The sequence below is a fragment of the Protopterus annectens genome, chromosome 2.part1 (genome assembly GCF_019279795.1).
Source record: "Protopterus annectens isolate FY-2018-M chromosome 2.part1, PAN1.0, whole genome shotgun sequence".
Lineage (NCBI taxonomy): Eukaryota > Metazoa > Chordata > Ceratodontiformes > Protopteridae > Protopterus > Protopterus annectens.
In genome coordinates this window covers 151,089,628-151,113,837 of record NC_056729.1, presented here as the reverse complement: position 1 = coordinate 151,113,837, position 24,210 = coordinate 151,089,628, and the positions used below count along the sequence as shown (strand labels likewise).

The 24,210-nt window shown below is 42.7% G+C and overlaps 1 protein-coding gene across 1 annotated transcript in view; it reads left to right on the top strand.

Moving 5' to 3' along the window:
- The window catches only part of ADGRA3 (adhesion G protein-coupled receptor A3), a gene marked incomplete in the record, with an annotated part of 1,325,547 nt that overhangs the window by 895,019 nt on the left and 406,318 nt on the right, over window positions 1-24,210 (top strand). Inside the window, 1 exon segment of the mRNA XM_044062081.1 lies at window positions 18,677-18,890. Within this exon segment, the coding sequence (XP_043918016.1) occupies window positions 18,677-18,890 (214 nt within the window).

Sequence of the window (24,210 nt, the reverse complement as noted above, 5' to 3'; positions counted from 1 at the left end):
ACATCTACATTTATGGTAGGTACAAAACTGTACTTTACTTGTTGTGGTAGTGTCTTATCATCCTAAAGGTCAGCCGCCAGATAATGTAAAGGCAAAAAAACTGTGGTCTGAGTTGGCTGCTTCCCCTAGATGTTCTCTTCAAACTGTTGAAAGCCCAGAAGATCATTTGGTTGTTGTCTTGGATTCCTCTGCTGTGACCCTGTTGGAGGCCAGCATGGATCTGACTTTCCACATGTCCTCGGAGGCCTTACAAACGTCTGCTCCAAATGTTGACTGGGAACCTTGGGTGATTCTAGGAAGGCTGAGTGGGATACCTCAAACCTTAGTTCAGGAGGGGATTCCTACTTTGTTCATTGGGCATTGGCACAGGTTCAAACATCCTAAGTTTTCTTGACAGATGTTTCTCAGAAGAAAAAACAAAAACAGACATATTTTCCCTGTTGTAAAGGTCCCCAACATGAATGGCAGTATTTATACCCAGGGGTTGTTTAATGCCTGGGCCATCTACCCCTCTTCAGAAGATTCCTGCTCTCTGGGTCTCTTAAGAGGATTTGGACTCTGGGGCAGAGTCTTTGGTATATTCTTCTCAAATCCTTTCTTCCTTGGATTATGGATCTGAGGAGGAAGATTCCATTATTCCAGACTCTCCCTTAGAAGAACTCTCCTTTGTGAACTCTGTTTTTCGTATGATGGAATATTTCAAATGGGACTGTTCCCAAGTTTCTGATATTCAAAAGGGGTATTATGAACGCCTCCAGATGGAGCCTCCCAACCCTCTGCTGGGTTCCAGTCTTGGCTGCCTTCTTGGATACCTTTTCTGCAGCCTCTGTTGCCCCTAATTCTCAACTTTCAGCCCCTAAGATACCTGACAGATTTTAAAAAGTGCCTGATTGTACGTTTTTGTACATATGTCTTTCTGTAGTGTCTCTTTTCTAACAAAACATTCTAAACTTTGGCCTTCCACTAAACTACTTCCTTCAGATTAGGACAGTAAAGCCATGAAACATCTAGGCAAAAAGGTATATACTGCTGCCACCCTAGTTTTTAGGGCTGTCACTTGCCAAACTCGTATGACCATGACCAGGTATGTTTTAGCCCTTTTTTTTCAGGCTTCTCAGGTGATCTCTGATCTCCCTGATTGAGGTCAATGTCTCTGCCCTTTCTTTACTGGGTTCTTCTCTTAAGTGGCATGCCACTCTATTAAATGTAGTTGTAATGCAGCTGATTCTTCCTCTAGGCCTGCTGCATTTGGTTATGGATTACTCTTGGCTTAGTCTCCAGCCCTCATCCAATGGCATTAACGCTAAATGGTTGGATGCTTCTTTTGATAACCTTTTTGGTTCTGCTGCTGAGCTATTTAAATCCCTCCATGATAAAGGCAAAGCCTTTCAGGAATTGAAACATTTTTGTCTCCTATCCCTGAATTCCAGAGGAGTTATCCAGGTAGATCTACTTTTTTTCCACAGACCGCCTTGCCTTTCCCCCTAAAGGTAAAACGGGTTCTAGGAGTGTATCCCTTGCATAGTCTACTCAGACTTCTACTTCTCTGAAGCCTCCCTTCTGTCTGACAGTTTGCTTCCTCCTCCTGTAGGCCAGGATCCCTTTGTCTTTCCCTCTCCCTTCGCAGTTGGTTAAAAGTCACTAAAGACACTTGAGATTTGCCCTTCATCCGCCAGGGATATTTCATGGTGTCAATCACTTCCTCCATTTCTAGGCATCACTTAGCTTCCTGTGGACCATCATCTTTTCTCCCCCCCCCCCCAGGATGTTTTGGATTTCCAGGAAGGAAGACACCTGGAGACTCATTCTAGACCATTCTCAGCTCAACACCTTTCTGAAGGTCCTGTCCTTTTGGATGTTGTCCCTTCAAACCTTGTTCTGTCTTCTTTCCCAGCCCTTCTAGGTGTCCCTGGACTTCAAGGAAGCTTATCTTCACATCTCCATTCATCCCCTTTTCAGGAAGTTTTTTTTTACATATCTCTGTTTCTTCCTTGCATTTTCAGTTCTCTGCTTTGCCCTTTGGCTTCTCTACTGCCCCAAAAGTATTCACCAAATGTATTGCTATTGCCATTTTCTTTTCCAGGATGAGAGGTGTTCAGATCTTGCCTTATCTGTATGACCTGCTCATTCCAGCTTTGGCTCTTGCTTCAGCACCTCCAGTTTACTGTATGTTACAAAGCCTGGAATGTACCATAAACTTTCAGAAGTCATTTGTGGTTCCTTCTTAGGATCATGGTTTTCTCTGTTGCAGGATCCAGACCATTCCCATGCTGGCATCTCTGCCTGCACCTAAGGCACTCTCTCAATCCCTTTTTTTCACTCTCTTCTTTTGACTTTAGTCACCGCCAGGGATTTTCTCAGGATTCTAGGATTCATGGCTTCCAGCATTCCTGTGTTGCTTCTAGCCAGACAAGATATGACAAAATTAAAGTGGTTCCTCAAAGCTTCATAGGGTAGTACTAGGCTATTGGTCCTAGGGCCTATACAAGCCTAGCCATAACAATTCCCTGGATATTTCTTCCCACAATATTTATTTCCCTGGACCCCTGTCTAGCAGGGTGACTGACATGATCCCCGGGGTAAATTTCCAATCTCCCATCCAATCTTCAAGGTTCCTTTTGAAGAGGGCCAAGGAAGTGCTCTGCTTGACATGTATGGGCAATCTATTCCAGAGTAAGGGGAGTCTCTGGGTCAGGAACCTATCCCTCCAGCATGTTTTGTTTATTGTGATGATAAGGTGTAGATCCCTGGAGCGTGTGGCTCTGAGGGATTGGGATTTCTTTAAGTGGAGCATGTCCAACAGCTCAGGGTTTGACATGGCCTTGTATGTTAAGCAGAGATCGCCTCTGAGTAGACAATATGCCACAGAGTATAGCTGGAGCACTGTCATCCACTGAATTTCCTTGATCTTTCCTCCCATGCCTCAAATTTGAGCTTCATTGGTGGCTTCATCAGCTTTCTCTTGACCCAGGACTTCCTTTTCAACCTGCAGTCCCATCTCAGGAACTTTTTTTGGATGCCTCTGATAAGGGGTGGGAATCCTCCTTTGGTTTCTTCAAGGTCCAGGGTTTCTGGCCTCCCCATCAGAGGTCAGATCACATCAACATAAAGGAGATGAGAGCTCTCCTTTTAGCTCTTCAGGCGTTTTATTCCCTCTTTCTTCCAGGGTCTCTCAGTGTTCACAGACAATACCACAGTGATGTGGCATATCAACAAGCAAGGGAGGTATACGGTCCTGCTGTCTTTGCAGTCTTGCTCTTCAGGTGTGGGATCTAGCTGTTCAGTATCAAGTGACTCTTCAGGCTGTTTATATTCCTTCAGAGCAAAATGTAGTTGAACAGGTTCAGTTTGCAGGCTCACGAATGGATGCCTCACAGAGATGTGTTTCTGGACATTGTCCATTGTTGTGGGTACTCCGCAGGAAGATCTTTCTGTCTCCCCTCTGAACAGACAACTTTCTCTTTTCTGTGCCATTGTCCCAAGCCCTCTGGCCTCCTGCTTAAGATCAAGGAAGACTTACCCAAAGTCTTGCTGGTGACTCCCTTTTGGCCCAGACAGCACTGGCTCCCCTTTCTTCTTCTTCACTTGGCCGAGGGCAATCGCCATAAGTTATCTCAAGTGGACCTTCTCACGCAAGACAAGAGGTCTTTGATCCATCATCACTTGTCTGCTGTTCAGCTGTCACTGTGGGTGATAGGGTTTTGATCCTTTTTAGGCATCTCTTTTCTGAGGATATGCTTAAGATTCCACAGAAGGCCAGGCAACCCACTACCATGAAATCATATGTCACCAAATGGAAGAAATTTTCAGTGTAGTACCTTTCTCGTAACCAGGATTCCTTTTATGTAGGGATCCTTCTGGTTTTCTCTTGTTTATGTGAATTGCTCCATGCTGGGTTGACATATTCTTCAGTTAAAGCTCACCTGTCCGATTTCTGCTCATCTGCCTTTGACTCCTCCTCTTGCATCTAGGTTTGAGGTCAAACAATTTTTAAAGGCATTATTCAAATCAAAAAAAATGAAAAGACCAATGGTTAGACCACAGCTGAAGATAAAAATGGAATAATCCACGTCAGGAAATAAATCACTTGCAGCTTCACAGTAGTGCCCTTTATAAAACCAAAAGTTGTAACTGAGATGTAGTAGTCAAGGTAGGAAACGGTTCACTTGCAGTTTCACACCACTTTATTAAACAAGAGTAAGCGCTTCCGCGATCTAAGTCAGCTGATCGCTTCTTCAGACTCATAAAAACAGTTAAAACATTGGTATTTAAAATATGGTTCAACCAATGAAAACACATACAGAACTATGACATAGACTAATCAAAATTCCATACACCAGTACATTAATTTGCCTTATATTCTGCAAAATTCATGGTTTTAGAAATAATAAATAAAAGTAAGAGGGGAGGTGATATAAGGAATAAGGTAGAGGAAGCAGAACAAAGATGGATTTTATTACTTCAGGCTGATAGTTCTCCTGGATTGAACAATGCTGTTTCCTTGAAACCTTTTTTAAAATCCAGACCACTAAAACATTAAGTAATATGGATTATTACATAAAATGTGTCTGTTATATGTATATTTTATTTCATCTTTTGCAGAATATAAGGCAAATTAATGTACTGGTGTATGGAATTTTAATTAGTCTATGTCATAGTTCTATATGTGTTTTCATTGGTTGAACCATATTTTAAATACCAATGTTTTAACTGTTTTTATGAGTCTGAAGAAGCGATCAGCTGACTTAGATCGTAAAGCGCTACTCTTGTTTAATAAAGTGGTGTGAAACTGCAAGTGAACCGTTTCCTACCTTGACTACTACATCTCAGTTACAACTTTTGGTTTTATAAAGGGCACTACTGTGAAGCTGCAAGTGATTTATTTCCTGACGTGGATTATTCCATTTTTATCTTCAGCTGTGGTCTAACCATTGGTCTCTTCATTTTTTTTCGCTTGAGGTGTATACCAGGCGTTTATCCAGCTTTTGTTTTCTTTCACGTGTTCATTATTCAAATCAAGCCTCGCAGGAATCGTACTCCACCTTCCTGGGACCTCAGTTTTGTGCTTGGAAAAAAATTATCTTGGGCATCTTTTTGAGCCTGCAACTTTAGCTTACTTGTAACATCGTACTTGGAAGACTGTTCTTCTTTTGGCCCATAATTCAGCTGAAGGAGTCTCTGAAGTCCAAGCTGATGTCCTTCATGGATGCATCTGCAGTCATAACAACTGGGTTGTCCTGTCGTCAGGCAGCCCTTCAGTCGGCCGGATTCCAAAGTCCGGGTCCGGCTTCGGCTGATGTCGCACTTCACCCGACGTCATCTCTGTTGGTCTTCGGGTATAAAAGCATCAGCCGACGCCATTTTCCTCAGTCTTTCTTGCCGCGTGGCGCCCGAAGCAGAAGCTGTTCGCAAGTGCCGGTCGGTCGGATCCAGAGATTACTTCTACCGAATACTACTTCGAAGACTTCTAAAGCTAAGTACCCCGTTGGGGACTCTTTCTTGCCTCAGCCGATGTCAGAAAAAGTTAATAATTGTTTAACCTGTGGGAAACAAATACCTCATAAAGATTTCCACTCTTATTGTCTGCCTTGTTTAGGCCCAGCCCACGACGTAGCAGCCTGTTCAGCCTGTGCTTCTTTCAACCGATGAACGCTTAGGCGTCGGTCGGAGTTTGCAGAACAGTTTTTCGGTTCTGTTTTTGCGTACATTATGCCGTCGGATCCTCCGACTACCCAATCTGCCAAAAAACGCAAAGATAAAGACCGACACTCGCGGTCCGTGGTTTCGGCCGGAACCATGGTTAAGCAAATCATGAGTGTCTCGGTTTCGGCCAAAACAAAGAAAACTGATCAAAGTACAGCTGAACCTATCTCTACAACTGAGGCCCCTGCTACCACTCTTGAATCGGCCTCAGAAATTTTATCCACTATGGTGGTTGCCACTGACTTATCAGACACCATTCCCTTGGATGTCTCTACCCCAGCACGTGGTGCTGCTAGGCCTCCAGCAGCCATGTCCATTAAGGCCTTCGCCAGGGCTAAAGCAGCCAAGACTACTAAGACAGTGCCTGTTAAACCCCCACAACCAGGCCCTCTTCTAGTTCTCAAATGCTTACTTTGGCAGAAGATTTAATTTCATTAATTAGAGGATCTCAATCTCACCCAGACAGGGCCTCTCAGCCCCAGAGAAGAGACCTAGGGCAGAGCCCCTGAGCCAGTGTCCTCTGATGATTCTGCTGACGAATCAGACATAACTGACCAGCCAGAGGCTCCTTTCTCCAATTTTGAAGATTCTGATGCTGAAGAATCCATTCCAGCTGCTTCCCCACCAGAAGAATTCTCCTTTGGGGAAACCTTACATGCCATGCGAGCAGTTCCAATGGCAGCAACAGGATTTTTCAGACTCCAGAAAAGACTTAGGACCTTTCTGCACCTCCCACAGCACAGGCCCTTAGCTATACCTCCTGTTCTCTCTGTGGTGGATGATGCTTTCAATGATGTCTGCTCCGCTCCAGATTCTTTACCCCAGCCCCTGCCAAACCAGACAGATTTTACAGGGTGCCAGATACTCATCACCACCTTTACAAGGCCCCACTTGCAGACCCGAAACTATATCCCAGGGTCCCAAGGCAGTAGCGACCACAGCTAAAAACCCTATTCCTTTTGAAAGGGAAGCAAGGTCATTAGACAGATGGGGTAAAAAGGTCTACACTTCAGCTACTCTCTCAGCTAGAGCTTTAAACTGTCAGTTTCACATGATACAATACCAAGAGTTTATGCTTGATCAGTTAACTAAAAAGCTAACCACTGATGAATCTCTTGATAAGAAATATGTATTAGAAATGGTAAATAACATACAACAGGTTAGCAACCATTCCTTAAAATGTGGCTATGATGCACTGGAGGCTTCATTTAGATCAGCCATGACTGGCACAGTGATAAGAAGGCATGCATGGCTAAAGGAGCAAGCTTTACGGATCATGTTAAAGCTAAGTTGCTAGATGCTCCTATGGATAAGACAAGTTTGTTTGGTACACCTGCCCAGCAGGTTATGAAGAAAATGGAAGAAAAGGCAAAATCTGTTCAAACGGTTAAAGATTTCTTGCAGGTTCAACCCCAAGGTTTAGCAGGAACTGGCCTGCCAAAAATTGGTCCTTTCCTGACTCCACAAAATTTCAAAGGGGCAGGAATAGACGTTCCAGAGGCAGAAACCAATCCAGAGGAGGTGCCTACAGAGGACGACAGTGGCAAGGTAACAACAGAGGCACAGACACAACCACTGCCACTACATCAGCACAACCACAGTGACTTTAACCCTAAATCCGCCTACCAGGGAACAAATAGCAGCTCCTCTAGGCGGAAAGTTAACCTTATTTTCAAAGAACTGGCACTACATAACAAAAGACAAGTGGATTTTACAAATCATAGATCAAGGTTACCGGTTTCACTTCCACACTTTACCAGTCAAAGAGGAATGCCAAATCTACCTCCAAATCAAAAACAGAGGCACTACAACAGATAATGGAGTTAGCAAACATGAGAGCTGTGGAAAGAGTGCCAACAGCAGAGCAAGGAAAGGGGTTCTACTCCAGACTATTCCTAGTTCCAAGAAAGGAAAAAAGTTGGAGACCAATTCTCGACCTGTCCACCTTAAATACATACATCATTGTCCCAAAATTCAAAATGCTGACCCTACAGCAACTTCTTCCCATGCTGGGCAAGGAGTCTTGGCTGGTAACTCTAGATCTCAAGGAGGCATACCTGCACGTCCCCATTCGACCAATCTGCAGAAGATGCCTCAGATTTCTTGCAGGATCAGAGCACTATCAATTCTCAGCATTGCCCTTTGGCTTATCTACTGCGCCCAGAGTATTCACAAAATGCCTGGCATCAGTAATCGCCCATTGCAGACTACAGGGAATTCAAATTTACCCATACCTGGATGACTGCCTGCTACAAGGGGACAACAAAAGCAAGCTGACAACAGATTTACAAAGGGTCATTTACTTGCTACAAGCACTGGGATACACAGTCAATTTACAAAAGTCAAGGCTGATACCATCCCAAACAAGGACATTCTTGGGCGCGGAATTGGACACAGTAAAACAAATGGCATTCCTGACTACAGAAAAACAAAAAGAACTCCCTCTTTACTTCTTGGCACTAACAAAACTGAACAAGTTAACAGCAAGAAAAGTACTGCAGGCCTTGGGCTTCATGGCATCATGCATAATCTTGGTCCCATTTGCCAGACTACATATGAGAAAACTACAGTGGTACCTAAAGAATTCATGGTCCCAACACAGACACAGCCTAGAAACAGAAATCCCACTAATTCCATGCTTAAAGCAGGAGTTCCTATGGTAGGCTCAGGCATGTCAGTCAAACCCAGGCCTACCCTTTCGCAGATGTCAAGCAAGCCAGACCATCACAACAGACGCTTCAGACCTAGGATGGGGGGCCCACATGCTGGACAAATGCGTGCAAGGATTGTGGACACAGGATCAACTTCACCTGCACATCAACCTAAAAGAAATGCTGGAAGTAAAACTGGCAATCCAAAAGTTCAAACCATTTCTCCAAGAGGGCCAGTTGATGATAAGGACAGACAACACCACAGTCATGTGGTACATCAACAAACAGGGAGGCACTCATTCATACCCCTATGCAGAATGACTTTGGAGCTGTGGACCCTGGCACTCAGCTACAACATCCAGTTACAGGCAATATTTGTACCGGAAAAGAAAATACTCTAGCAGACATATTAAGCAGAACCACATCGGATGCCCACGAATGGAAGCTGCACCCGGACATCTTCAAGACCATCTCAAAGAAATGGGGAATGCCTCCGATAGATCTATTCGCATCACCTCTCAATCACCAGCTCAAAAGTTCTGCACAAGGACATTCCACCCACTAGCATGGAAAGTGGATTCGCTCTCCTTCAGCTGGAAAGGCCTAACAGCATATGCATGCCCACCTCTTCCCTTGATACACAAAGTACTACTAAAAATCAAGGAAGAACGTCCAACGATAATCCTGATAGCTCCAAACTGGCCAAGACAACACTGGTACCCACTGCTGAGGAGCATGTCTCGAACAATATGTGGCCAATACCCTGATGCCTTTGATGTTAACTCAGAACAACTACAGCATCATACATCCAAACCTAAAAGCGTTGCAACTGACTGCATGGAACATCACATAGCAGCAGCTAATCCAGAACTTTCCCAAAGAGTTAAAGACATTATTCTTGAAGCACGCAGACCTTCAACAAGAAGGAACTATGCTGGAAAATGGAAAAGGTTTGTCATTTGGAGTACGGAAAGAGGAAAAGATGTGTCAAACATAGATATGCCTAACATTCTGGAGTATCTGGCGAACTTCTTCATTCAGGCCTGTCCTACTCCTCCATCAAGATACATGCATCAGCTATTTCAGCAGAATACAGCTTTGATCCACCTGTTTTTCGCACCCTTTGCTCAGGCAGTTCCTCAGAGGAATCAAGAATGTAAAACCTCCAAGGAAACCACCATTACCAGCTTGGGACTTAAACTTTGTGCTAGAAAAGTTGACACTATCACCCTTTGAACCAGCAGCAACAGCAGACCTACAACACCTGTCATGGAAAACTGCTTTCCTACTGGCAATTACTTCAGCAAGGAGGGTTTCAGAACTACAGGCCTTAATGGCAGTGCAACCCTTCCTAATCTTCCACCAAGATAGAGTGTCCATGAGGACTAATCCTACATTTATGCCTAAGGTGGTATCCAGAGTGTCTTTAAACCAGGCAATCCACCTACCTACCTTCTTTCCCAACCCACAAAACAGAGGGAAAGAATACTGCATACCTTGGATGTACATAGACAGCTACGCTACTACTTGGACAGAACAAAAAATAGCAGAAAGACTGACCAACTTTTTGTAGCCTATGCAACAGGAAGGGAAGGAAAAGCTATTTCAAACAGACAATCTCCAAATGGATAGGAAATTGCATACGATTCTGTTACTCCTTCCATGGAAAACCAATTCCACAGAACATAAGACCTCATTCTACAAGGGCAACAGCCACTACCACAGCCTTCTTACGAGGAGTGGCAACCAAAGACATTATTGAGGCGGCTACTTGGACCTCCGTGCATACATTTGCCAAGCATTATAATTTGCCTCTATATTCCAGATCCCGAGCAGGGTTTGCCACTGCTGTACTGCAAGGGATCCTAAACACACCATAATCTACTTTTATCCTCCTCCCTAGTTGGCTATGGTATTCTACCCAGTTGTTATGACTGCAGATGCATCCATGAAGGACATAGTACAGTTTTGTACCTACCATAAATGTAGATGTCGAACTGGATAGCAACTGCAGTCAGGATTACCCACCCTCCTTCCCCTCTGTGGTACTCCTAGGGTGTTTACCCTCCTAATAGCTAGCTGGTGGGTGGGAGTCTTTTATGGTGTATTTGTTTGTATATATGTACATACATGCTTATTTTTGTGTTTACCTCTATCTTTTTGGAAACATTGGCATCTATCCAAATTTTAGCCTTCAAGAGGGCTACTGGCATCTGGGGCAAGAAACACTGAGGAAAATGGCGTCGGCTGATGCTTTTATACCCGAAGACCAACAGAGATGACGTCGGGTAAAGTGCGACATCAGCCGAAGCCGGACCCGGACTTTGGAATCCGGCCGACTGAAGGGCTGCCTGACGACAGGACAACCCAGTTGTTATGACTGCAGATGCTATCCAGTTCGGACATCTACATTTATGGTAGGTACAAAACTGTACTTTATGGCTGTTCCTCCTTCCTTAGTTTTCTGTAGGGACAGGGTGTCTCTTCGTAGTAATCCCTTTCTTATCCTAAGGTTGTCATTGAGCTGTCTCTTAATCATCCTATTAATTTACCCTCCTTTTTTTCCTTCTCTGCAGTCTGCTACTGAGAAGGTCCTTCACACCTTGGATTTGCATAGGCAGCTCAGGTATTTGGATAAGACTAAGGCTATTCACAAGCCTGCGGTGGTGGTGCTGCGGTAGCGTTGTCACCTCACAGTAAGACACTGTCCGGTTCAGTTCTCAGCTAGAGCGTCTTCTGCGTGGAGACATGTGTGAATGGGCATACCTTCGTTGAAGGTTGTGCATCAGGGCTGGTAACTCGGCACGTAAAAAATCAACTGCCAATCATTAGCGGACCGGAGTTCCACTGTGGTGACCCCTAACCGGGAAAAGCTGAAAGACACAACAACTAAGGCTATTCACAAATCTGAGCAACTTTGTTTCCTTTCATCCTAGGCCTTTGGGTTTGGCAGTTTCTAAGCATGCATGCCCCCCATATATTTAGAGGAGTTCTGAAAGCACAGTTTATTAGATTAAGTAAGCTAAATACAGATGAAGCTATATTTAGTGAACAGATTGAAATTATGGCTCAAGAGTTTGAGAAGAGTGGTTATTCGAAACAGCTTATTAATAAAGCAATTGAGGAGGTGAAAGGGGAGAGGCAGACTAAATTTAAACCAATTTTACTAGGGGGCATGACAGTGTATAAAGAAAGCCCACATAAGGATGTGAAGTCAGATATTTAACGACTTATAATCTGAATACACGTAGTGTGAGCACTATAATAGAGAAGAATTGGCCAATTTTGGTAGCTATGCCTGAAGTAAGGTCTATAGTGGGGGATAGACCTAGCTTTGGATACAGAAGTGCTGAAACATTAAAGCGGAAATTATGTTATAAAGATTTCCGAATAAAAACTAGGAATATAGATAGAGTAATGGGCACAAGGAAATGCTGTAACTGCTCTTGTTGTAATGATTTATATGAAGGAGAGAATATTTTTAAGCATCCTGTTAATGGTGAAGTTTTCACATTAATGACAATGACAGCTTGTAATGAGAAAAGGGTGGTTTATTTGGCTATGTGCACACTATGTGCATCTTTTTATGTGGGCAAAACTATTAGAAAGTTAAAAGAGAGAATAGTTGAGCATAAGTCAGAGATTAGGAGAAAAATATTGACAAACGCTTTAAGTAAACACATTATGGATAAAGGTGAAAAGCATGTTTTTAGATTTACGGTATTGGCTGTAGTAGATATTAGTCTAAGGAAGGGAGACATAAACAACTGTTTAGAGTTAAAAGAATTAGAGTGGATTATTAGGCTTCAGGCAGATGTGTCTCCTGGTCTAAATAATGCTGTCAGCTTAAAGCCTTTATTGATGAAGAGGCAAAGGGAAAGATTATGAAATGCATATATTTGTGCATGTTTATTAAAAGTATGTTTTTTATAAAAGTGTATATGTACATGTATGTATATATCTGTATGTGGATGTAAGTGTCTGCATATCTGCATTTACACACTTTAAAATATAGTATATAATAGATATGTGTAATATTTCTAATTGTATGTTATTTTTAGTATGATAATGCATTATTATATATTAGTATATTATGATGCATTTTCTATAAATTAAGTTTGGCTTTTTATAATGTTATAGTTCTACCTATATTTTTAATGTTTTATTTGATGTGTTGTCTTTTTAAGATTTAGCTGTTTATTAAATTGTGGGATGGGCTGAAGCATGTGACTGTATGATTTTTCCTATTTAAATGCTTTAGTACTGTTATTGCTTTATACTGATGAAGGGTGTAGACCCAAAAGCTTTATGAAATAAATTTTCTTTGGTGTGGTATCGTTGGAAATTGGCAGTAACACCATTGTTGCTTCAGTTTCTAAACATACCATTTCTTCCTGGATCTTTAAGGCCATTTCCTTCTGTTACTTTTTTCATGGTAAATGTCTTTCTGCCTCTGGAAAGGTTCATTCTTTCAGAGCTGTTGCATCCTGTGGTGCCTTTTTCAAAGGATGGACACCAATTCCATCCTTGAGGCTGCTGCTTGGACTTTTGTCCATACCTTCACTAAGCATTACAAGTTGGATGTTGTTTTAGAGCAAGAGCTGGCTTTGCCAGAGCTGCCCTGCATGGGCTTCTATAGGGATGTTCAGTGCTTTCCTCCTCCCAAGTTTCCTCTTGAGCTTCTGTACACTGCCCTATGTTAAGAACACTCCATCAGTGGTGTAGAAGGATGTAGTACAGTTTTGTAAAATCGTGCCATAACAGTATATGTTCTCTTCAATGTTGCAGTATTCCCTTCCTCCTCCTCCTCCTCCTTTTGCTCTGTCCTATTCTTCCTGCCTTCCTAGTCATAGATTCTTTTATTTTTCTCCTTCTGGGTGCACATGTTCTTCCTAGCCCCTAGGGATTGTCTGCTCCTCCAGGAGCTTTTCAGTTTTAAGGTATGCACATCCATATGTCACCTTTAATCCCCTACGTCTTGCACAGTAAGCATAACCGAGACGTACAACATCTGTAAATTCCAAAAGCTTTGGTATACTGGATGAATGCTGTGCTGTCCTTGGTGGGCAATCCTTTGTGTGAAGATTACTTCAACAGTGAAGAGAGGGACATCTACTGTTATGGTAAGATTTTACACAACTGTACTTTTCCATTCTTACTGTCATGCATTATACATGTATGTTTTCTTTTTAACAATTTTCATTCACTCCAACATTACATAAGTTGCTTACTTTCCTTTCCTGCCTTCCTTTAAATGTTGAACCCTCTTCTTAAACATTCTGCATTTTTCCCAACAAATTCCATTTATTTCTATTAAATTTGTTCCTTTTTCTAAAGATTCCACCTGCAGTTCTTTATGTATAAAATGTCCTATGCTTAAATTACGTTGGTTCAGCTTTTGATTTGTTTTATTTTTGGCAGCTTGATAATGTTAAACTTAGGCCTTACGGTTTCTATGTAATTCAGATCCTTTATGCCAGCTCAAAAGAATCATTTTCATAGTTACAGCCATTTGTTTCCCCAGTCTTTCTGTGAAAGTACTCTGCAGGGAATTTTTTTAAATCTTTCAACTTGTTACATTCCCAAAATGTAGTGAAGTGTTTTCCTCTTTTTGCAAAACCACACTGATTCATATCTGTCAACCTTGGTAACATCTCTCCCATTCTCTTGTACAGACAAAAGCACTATATAATCATGGTTTGCAGTGATGTATCCATTTAAGTAGTTCAGATTTTGTCAGGGTTCTGTTCTTTGCAAGTAATTATGTGCTGTCTTAGATGTTCATCGTGTTTCACTGTTGCAGTCATTGCTCTTATCTTGCTGGCAGGCTACCCTCAGTCAGCCAGAATTCCAAAGTCTAGGTCCGGCGTCGGTTGCTGTCGCCTCCTCCCTGACGTCAGTGCGCAAGGGTATAAAAGATGCAGCCAACGCCATTTTCTTCAGTCTTTCTTGCCGCACGGTGCCCAAAGCAAAAGCAGTTCAGTTCAAAAGTGCCGGTCGGCCGATTCCTGAGATTTTCAAATCCGAATTTCAGAACCAAAGTCTTCATTAAAGCTAAGTACTCCGTTGGGGAAACTTTTTTCTTGCTCCAGACCGATGTCACAAAAAAAGTTAACAATTGTATTTCTTGTGGGAAGCAAATACCTCATAAGGATTTTCACTCTTACTGTATTCCTTGCCTAGGCCCTGATCACAACATTGCTAGCTGTCGGTTTTGTGCTAGATTTAACCAACGCACTATTAAGCTTCGGTTCTATTTTGCATTTCATTACTTTGGCCGAAGATTTAATTATATAATGCTGTCGGACCAGCCGACAACCGGAGTTTACAAAAAACGCAAGGACAAGGAAAAGGGATAGGCATCCGAGGTCCAAAACTGACGAAGCCTCTGCTAGGCCAGTCACCGGTTCTCAGTGAGGTGCTTTCGCAGCCCCTGGTGCCCGCTACCTCAGAGCCATAGGCATTTCCGACTCCCACGTGGAGCCAACTGGGCCTCTGGAAACTCAAGGTATTGGACACTCGGAAATCATTCCCTCAGATGGGTCCGGAGCCGCTGAGCAGGCATCTGCTTCTGAGGGTGTCTTCAGACCTACACAACTATATATTAAGCCATCTTCAGCTTTAAAGACTAAAGCAGCTCTAAAGACAAAGAAGCAAGTACAGCATTCTCCTTCTCAGACTTCTATGCCTAAAAATGAGATCAGCTCAACAATAAAGACAAAACCAACTGCTACACAAGAAGGAGCCAGGGATCTGCACACCAAATTCAAAAATCCATAAAAAATGTCCAAACCAAGTAAGTAAACTTGTACTCAACGTTTATTTAAGCCACAAAGTCTCTGTTTAGCTTTTCGTCGTTGACTCCTCACCAACTTCCTCAGAACGGGAAATAAACACATTCAACACATCCTGTTTAAATACTACAATATAACTCCCAACTTTTGCCACACTGCCACATGTGGTTGGAATACCAAATTTTCAATATATTAAAAAGAACATACAAAAAGGCATAAGACTATTTAAAAACATATATGTAAATATAAAACACTCCCTTAACGATATAAGATTAAAAAACAATAATGGCCCACAGGCTTGACTTGGAAAAAAGGAACCAAAAATATGTATTAAAATATAATAAAATAAATAACTCACTTCATGGTTAATAAACCATGGGTCCAATTTATTAACCATGAAGTGAGTTATTTATTTTATTATATTTTCATACATATTTTTGGTTCCTTTTTTCCAAGTCAAGGAGTTGTTTATATTGCAGTGTGTGACAAATGCTCATCATTTTATATTGGTATGACTACTAGAAAATTAATCGTTAGAATGAAGGAGCATATGTATAATAAAAAAAAGGACAAAAAACAAATATTTTATAAACATAGTGTTGAATGTATTGGTTTTAAAAAAAAAATTGTTTTCTATCCTGGAACACTGTGAACCTGACGTCAGGGGGGGTGATTACAGGAATTATTTGGCTCAAAGAGAGGCTAGATGGCAAATTAAACTACAGGCGGATCATTTTCCTGGGTTAAATGAAGCCATCAATATTAAATTTTCTTAAAAGATCGTGAAGCATATGTTTTATGTTTGTTATTGTAATGTACTCAATTATGCCTATTCTATAGTGCATAATGATGAATGAAGAGTTTGCTTTTTGTAAAGGGCTCTTTAATTATGTTTTTACACTATGTAATTGATTAATTGATTTTAATTGTGTGCAGGATTTAAATGAATGCTTGATGTAACATTCCTTTTGGGTCTGAAGAAGTTTTTTACGAAAGCGTTGAATAAAGTGGAAGTTATGCTAGTCCGTGGTTTCGTATTTTCCAAGCCTTGAGCAGTTTTTTGATCTATAATAATAAAGAAATGGGGATGCCCAGACATAGATCTATTTGCCTCCCCTCACAACTGCCAATTGCAGAGATTTTGCACAAGGATTTATCACAAGCAAGCATGGAAAGTGGACACCCTATCATTCAGCTGGAAAAATCTAACGATATATGCTTTTCCCCCACTGCCTCCCCTTCCCAGGGTACTCCTAAAGGTCAGAAAAGAGAAGCCAAAAATGATACGGATTGCACCAGACTGGCCACACCAGCACTGGTACCCAATCCTAAAGAGCTTATCTCAAGGTCCAGCATGGATATTGCCTCAAGCTTCTCACTTGCTGACCCAACAAAACAATCCGATCCTGCACAGCCAACTCAGGACCTTAAATCTGGCAGCATGGCGGATAATGTAGCCATTCAGAACACTCCTCTTTCAAAAACTGTTATGGATGTTATCTTGGAGGCCAGGAGGCCCAGCACTAGAAAATCTTATGCAGAAAAATGGAAGAGATTCTGTGCTTGGAACCAGGAACAGGGCATTGACATGTGTGTACCACATATCCCTCAGATTTTACAATACCTAACTGAGATGCTGAACAAAGGCCTTTCCCTTCTCATCAATTAAGATTCATGCCTCTGCCATTTCAGCCCATTACAGTACGGAACCACCTATCTTCTCTCATCCTTTAATAAGGCAGTACCTCAGAGGGACCAAAAACATTAGGCCTCCAAGGAGAGCACCAATTCCGGCCTGGGACCTCAATTATGTTTTGGAAAAACTCAGACTGCCTCCTTTCGAGCCAGCATCAACAGCAGATATAAAATTCTTATCCTGGAAAACAGCTCTGCACCTAGCAATAACCTCTGCAAGGTGAGTCTCAGAGTTAGAAGCACTCATGGCTGTGGAACCTTTCATCATTTTTCATCCAGATGGGGTTTGTCTGAGGACAAACCCCACATTTATCCCTAAGGTGGTGTCCAGTGTGGCCCTTAACCAAACCATTCACTTGCCAACCTTTTATCCTAATCCACAGAACAAGGGTGAGAAAATTCTGCATTCTTTGGACATACACAGGCAGCTATACTTCTACTTGGACAGAACTAAAGCTTTCAGAAAGACTGAGCAACTTTTAGTGTCATATGCTGCAGGATCACAAGGAAATGCCATCTCAAACAAGACTATTTCTAAATGGATAGGCCATTGCATCCGTTTCTTCTATTTTCAACATGGCAAATCAGTGCCTAAGGGCATTAGGCCTCATTCCAACAGAGCAGCAGCCACTTCAGCAGCCTTCTTCAGAGGAGTACCAACCAAAGATATCTTAGAGGCTGCAACTTGGAGTTCACTGCACACCTTCACAAAGCACTACCACTTACCTCTTTAAGTCCAGAGCAGGCTTTGCCACTGCAGTTCTGCAGGGCCTCATAGCCTCTCCTAATCCTATTTAGCCCAGCCACCCTTCCTCAGCTTTGGGATTCAACCCAAGAGTAATGACTGCAACAGTGAAACACGATGAACATAGTGCAGTTGTGTACCTACCATAAATGTAGATGTTCGAGTGTATTCACTGTTGCAGTCCAGGTTACCCACCCACCACCCCCCTTTTTCTTTGCTGGGACTTATCTGCACTTCTCTATACTATACAACCTATTTGGTGTATTTGCTTGTAGATGAAGAAAATTTTACTTTTGTGCATTCATTTTTATTGGCATATTTTTCAGCCTACCAATTTGGGGGAACCTGACATCTGGGGCAAGAAAAACTGAAGAAAATGGCGTCAGCTGCATCTTTTATACCCCTGGCGCACTGACGTCAGGGAAGAGGAGACAGCAACCGACGCTGGACCTAGACTTTGGAATTCTGGCCGACTGAGGGTAGCCTTGCCAGCAGGATAACCCAAGAGTACTGACTGCAACAGTGAATACACTCGAACATCTACATTTATGGTAGGTACACAACTGTACTTTCCTTCACTTCTTGCTGTAAATTTTTAAAATGCTTGAGCTGGCGAGTTACTTTTATTCCATTTTGTCTTTTTACTTCTGCGTCTATGCTTAAAGACCACTTTGTGATCATTGATTTTGAAATAGGACATTGCGCCTTTTAAAGTGTTCATGTGGAGTAGATTTAGAAAGATAGAACATATCCCAACCAGGTAAACAAAGTTAAATATATATTTTCATTTATTGTGAATCTTGTCAGAGCTTGTAATTAATCTAACCCTTGTAGTTAAGCTGTTTGCAATATCAATAGTGTTCTGCCCAACAGAAATAAATTGAATTGGGAAGGAAGCCATTTATGATTGCATATATATATATATATATATATATATATATATATATATATATATATGGATCTTTGTAGTATATACTATCCATAGGGAGATGCTTCATTTGTACAAACAAAACTGTTTTGTTCAGTTTGACAATTTTGATGTTATGAGCAGCTAAAATTTTGAGTGTTGACTGTTTTATTTTCTCCAGATGCTCCTCTTGAGTTGCCATCATTTTATATGACACCTTCCCATCGTCAGGTTGTGTTTGAAGGAGACAGTCTACCTTTCCAGTGTATGGCATCCTACATCGATCAGGATATGCAGGTGCTGTGGTATCAGGATGGAAAAATGGTTGAAACAAACGAGTCCCAGGGGATCTTTGTTGAAAAAAGCATGGTCCATAACTGCTCTCTAATAGCAAGGTAAACAAAGGGGAATGTAAACCATGAATTGCACTTTGTCCTTTGAAGCAGGTTTCTTATATTCAGGGTATCAACTTTCTTTTCCAAAGTAGAAGTTATTTGGTGGTGTTTTGTTAATTGTTGACTTCCAAAACTTGTCAAATGTAACTAACACATGTCCTCCTATTCAATGTTGCAGTGTTCTTTACATGTGGGTTATCTTCTGCCCTACGACCCAACATCCAGGCAGTATGCAAAATCTTTTAACCACTGCCAGTATGTGGGACATCACACGTATGCTCTGACAACTTCAGCCATAAAAGGAAGTCCGCACGTACCATCCTCAGAACATTTTTGCCACCATTCGGAAGGTTGACTCCTACATATGGTCTGCAGTTTAATTTCGTGTGTTGCTGCCAGCTTCAGATAAGTACCCCGTTGGGAATTTATATTCTTGCTTCTGCCATTTGTTTTTGATGTTTATCATGTTACCCTGCTGCAGTCATCACACTTGGGTTATCCTGTCGTCAGGTGGCCCCGCAGTCGTCTGGAATTCCAAAGCCTTGGTCCGGCGTCGGTTGCTGTCGCCTCCTCCCTGACGTCAGTGCGCCAGGGGTTATATATAATGCAACCGACGCCATTTTCTTCAGTCTTTCTTGCCGTGCGGTGCCCGAAGCAGAAGCAGTTCGCAAGTGCCGGTCAGCCGACTCCTGAGATTTTTGAATTCGAATTTCAGACCGAAGTCTTCTATAAAGCTAAGTACCCCGTTGGGGAAACTTTTCTTGCCTCAGACCGATGTTAGAAAAAGTTAAGTTGTATTTCTTGTGGGAAGCAAATACCTCATAAGGATTTTCATTCTTTTTGCATACCTTGCCTAGGCCCAGACCACAACGTCACTTCTTGTCGGTTTTGTGCTAGGTTTAATAAGCATACTGTTAAAAGATGCTTTGATTTCGCACGACAGTATGGTAGGAAATTTAACTACACCATGCCGTCGGAGCAACCGACTACTGGCGTGCACAAAAAACGTAGAGATAAGGACAGACAAGCCCAGGCCTCAGCCAGACTCCGAGGCCTCGGCTGATCCGGTCTCTGGTTCTCCGGTCCTCAGTGAGGCTCCGACGCAGCCCTTGACTACCGCAGATCTGGAACCCGAGACCGCTGCAGAAATTTTGGCGGAAGGCACCAGGCCGACGCAGCCATTTAGTTCAGGCCCTTCCGACAACATTGCCTCAAGAGACGGTGCTACAGAAACGCCATCGGTTTCTGAAGGCGTTTTCAGACAGACTACTCTCACCATTAAAACGTTTTCTAAGTCGAAGACTCCTACTAAATCTAAAAGGACTGCACTTCAGTCTCCTGTTCAAGGCCCTATGCCTAAGAAACAGATGCTCAAAATGGCTGAAGATTTGATTTCTCTAATCAGGGGTTCCCAGCCCCCTCCTGACAAAAGGCCTAGACAAGAGGAAGATAATGCATCCTCTGAACAACTGTCCATTTCTTCATACTCCTCTGAGGACCAAGATTATTCCTTCTCTCCTTATGAAGATTCTGATGCTGAGGACTATATTCCCTCAGCTTCTCCTCCTGAAGACTACTCCTTTGGGGAGACTTTACACACTATGAGGGAACATTTTCACTGGGAAGGTCAGGACTACTCTGACTCGAAGAAAAAGCTCAGAGTTTCTTTTACTCCCCAACACAGACCACTTGCCATCCCACCAGTTTTGGACATTGTGGATGATGTTTATTTAGAATCCAGTTTGAACCCAGACTCTCTACCTCCTGCTCCGGCTAAGCCTGACAGATACTATAGAGTGCCTGATTCCCACAAATTTCTTTACAAAGCCCTGCAGCTGACCCAGAGACTATCTCCCAGGGTCCCAAGGGGGCTAAGGCTTCTATGGCTAAAAACCCAGTACCTTCTGAGAGGGATTCCAGAGCACTAGACAGGTGGGGGAAAAAGGTTTACACCTCAGCCACACTAGCTGTGAGGGCACTGAATTGCCAATTTCACATGCTTAAATATCAGCAATTCCTAATCTCTCAGTTAAAGCAAAGAATAACCACTCTCCCTCAACAATCTGAATTGAAAGAAGTACAGGATCTGTTGCACGCCACAGAGCAGGTGGGCAAGCATACTTTACAATGTGGGTTTGATTCTTTGGAGGCCTCTGTCACTGGGTCTGTTATACGTAGGCATGCTTGGTTAAAAGAATAAACTCCACCTGATCATGTTAAAGCAAAATTACTAGATGCTCCCTTACAGCAGGATGTGCTTTTTGGAGTTAAAGCAGAAGAAGTTTTAAAGAAAATGGAGGATAAGGCAAAATCTATGCAGGCAGTCAAGCATTTCCTACAGGTACAACCCCCTCGCTTCAGCAGAAACTGGCCAACAAAAAAATTGGTCCTTTCCAGCTATGGACAGACCACAGAGGGGTAAATACAGACGCCCAAGGGGCAGAGGACAACCACAACTCCAGTATAAGCCTCAATGGGGCACTACAACACAGAAGGGAGGAGAAGACCGGTCTCAATCCACCAGAAGGCAAACTCAATGACTTGCACCTCATCTGGCCAAGCAATACTCTCTTGGCAGCCCCCTTGGGGGGGGAAACTCGCACTTTTGCAGACAGTTGGCACAGTGTCACACGGGAAAAATGGGTCCTAGACACAATTTCACGAGGATACAGATTCCACTTTCACACCTTGCCAATGAAAAGAGGAATGCCAAACCTGCCACACAATCAATGGGCAGAGGCACAAAAACAAATTACAGCTCTCATGGACATGAGCCATTCAACTGGTACCTACACAAGAGCAAGGTCAAGGATTTTATTCAAAACTCTTTCTAGTGCCCAGAAAGGGCAATGCCTGGAGACCCATTCTGGACCTTTCAATTCTAAACATTTACTTGTACCCAAATTCAAGATGCTAACTCTACAGCAGCTACTTCCCATGTTGGGCAAGGAAGCATGGCTAGTAACGTTGGATCTCAAGGAGGCATACCTGCATGTCCCAATCAGACAAAGTTGCAGAAGATACCGCCGTTTCATTGCAGGTTCAACCCATTACCAATTCTCTGCACTGCCCTTTGGCTTATCTACTGCTCCCAGAGTCTTCACAAAATGCCTGGCACCAGTAATTGCATACTGCAGACAGAGGAATTCAAATATATCCATACCTGGACGACTGCCTCATCCAAGCAGAAAGCAAAGACATCCTCCTACATCATCTGGCCTTTGTAAAGCATCTACTAAACTGCTTGGGGTACACAGTAAATGAAAAGTCGTCAAAACTAGTACCCTCACAAAAAATGACATTCCTGGGTGCCAGCTTGGATAACAACGGCCCAGAAGGCTTATCTTACGCCAGACAAGCAACTTACAACTGACTCAATATTTCAGGACAATGGCAACAAAGACCCAATTAACTGCAAGAAAATTTCTGCAGGCTTTGGGCTTCATGGCATCTTGCATACTAATAATACCATTTGCAAAACTGCATATGAGGAAATTACAGTGGTACCTAAAAAGCATATGGTCTCAACACAGCCACAGCTTGGACACAATGATATCTCTCATCCCCTGCCTACAATAGGAATTTCTATGGTGGTCACAGACATGTCACCTCATCAAGGGTCAGCCTTTCACCTTGCCCCAGCCAGGCAAACTATCACAACAGATGCTTCAGATTACGCCTGGGGGGCACACATGGCAGGACAATGCATTCAAGGCCTATGGACTGCAGATCATAGAAATCTTCACATAAATCAAAAAGAGATGCTAGCTGTACAGAAAGCTCTGACAGCCTTCAAGGATCTATTACATCCAGGACAACTTGCAATAAAGACGGACAACACCACAGTAATGTGGTACATAAACAAGGGGTATGCATTCCTACCCTCTATGCAGGCAAGCAATGATCTTATGGAACACAGCTCTGGCTTACCAAGTTCAGTTGCAAGCTCAATTCCTGCCAGAACAGAAGAACACATTGGCAGACGACCTCAGCAGAAACATCAAGGATCCCCACGAGTGGAAACTAGATCCACAAATATTTGCAATGCTAACTCAAAAATGGGGCCTTCCAGACGTAGACCTGTTTGCCAGTCCTCAAAACTATCAACTAACAAAATTTTGTACAAGGACATTTCAACATCAAGCTTGGAAAGTGGACGCACTCTCTTTCTGTTGGAAAAACCTGACAGTATACGCCTTCCCTCCATTTCCTCTCCTCACAAAGGTTCTTCTGAAAGTCAAAAAGGAGAGACCACGACTGATTCTCATAGCCCCAGACTGGCCACGCCAGCACTGGTACCCACTATTGAGAAATATGGCTCACAGCCCACCATGGATATTGCCTCAAATCCCCCATTTGCTCACACAACAAAACAATCATATTATTCACAGCCAGCTCAAAACTTTAAATCTGGCTGCATGGCAGATAATGTAAACATACAACCAGCTCCTCTTTCCCAAGCAGTTCTGGATGTTATTCTGGAAGCCAGGAGGCCTAGCACTAGGAAGGCTTATGCAGACAATTGGAAGAGGTTTTGTGCCTGGAACCAGGAAAGACCAAGACACAATTCAGCCTCATATGCCTCACATTTTACAGTATTTAACTGAGATGTTGCACAAAGGACTTTCTTTCTCATCCATTAAGATTCATGCCTCAGCTATTTCAGCTCACTACAACACGGATCCACCTTTCTTCTCTCATCCTTTAATAAGGCAGTTCCTCAGAGGGACCAAAAATATTAGGCCACCCAGGAGAGCACCAATTCCTACATGGGACCTCAATTATGTCCTGGAAAAACTCAGACTGCCTCCTTTCGAGCCAGCTTCAACAGCAGATCTTCAGTTCTTATCCTGGAAAACAGCTCTGCTCCTAGCAATAACTTCATCTAGGTGAGTCTCAGAGTTACAGGCACTCATGGCTGTGGAACCTTTCATCATTTTTCATCAAGATGGGGTTTGTCTGAGGACTAACCCCACATTTATGCCTAAGGTGGTGTCCAGTGTGGCCCTTAATCAAACCATTCACTTGCCAACCTTCTTCCCAAATCCACAGAACAAGGGTGAGAAAATTCTGCATTCTTTGGACATTCACAGGCAGCTATACTTCTACTTGGACAAAACTAAAGCTTTCAGAAAGACTGAGCAACTTTTAGTATCCTATGCTACAGGATCACAAGGAAAGGCCATATCAAAGCAAACTATTTCTAAATGGATAGATCATTGCATCCGTTTCTTCTATACTCAACATGGGAAACCAGTTCCTAAGGGCATTAGGCCTCATTCTAACAGGGCAGCAACTACCTCTACAGCCTTTCAGAGGA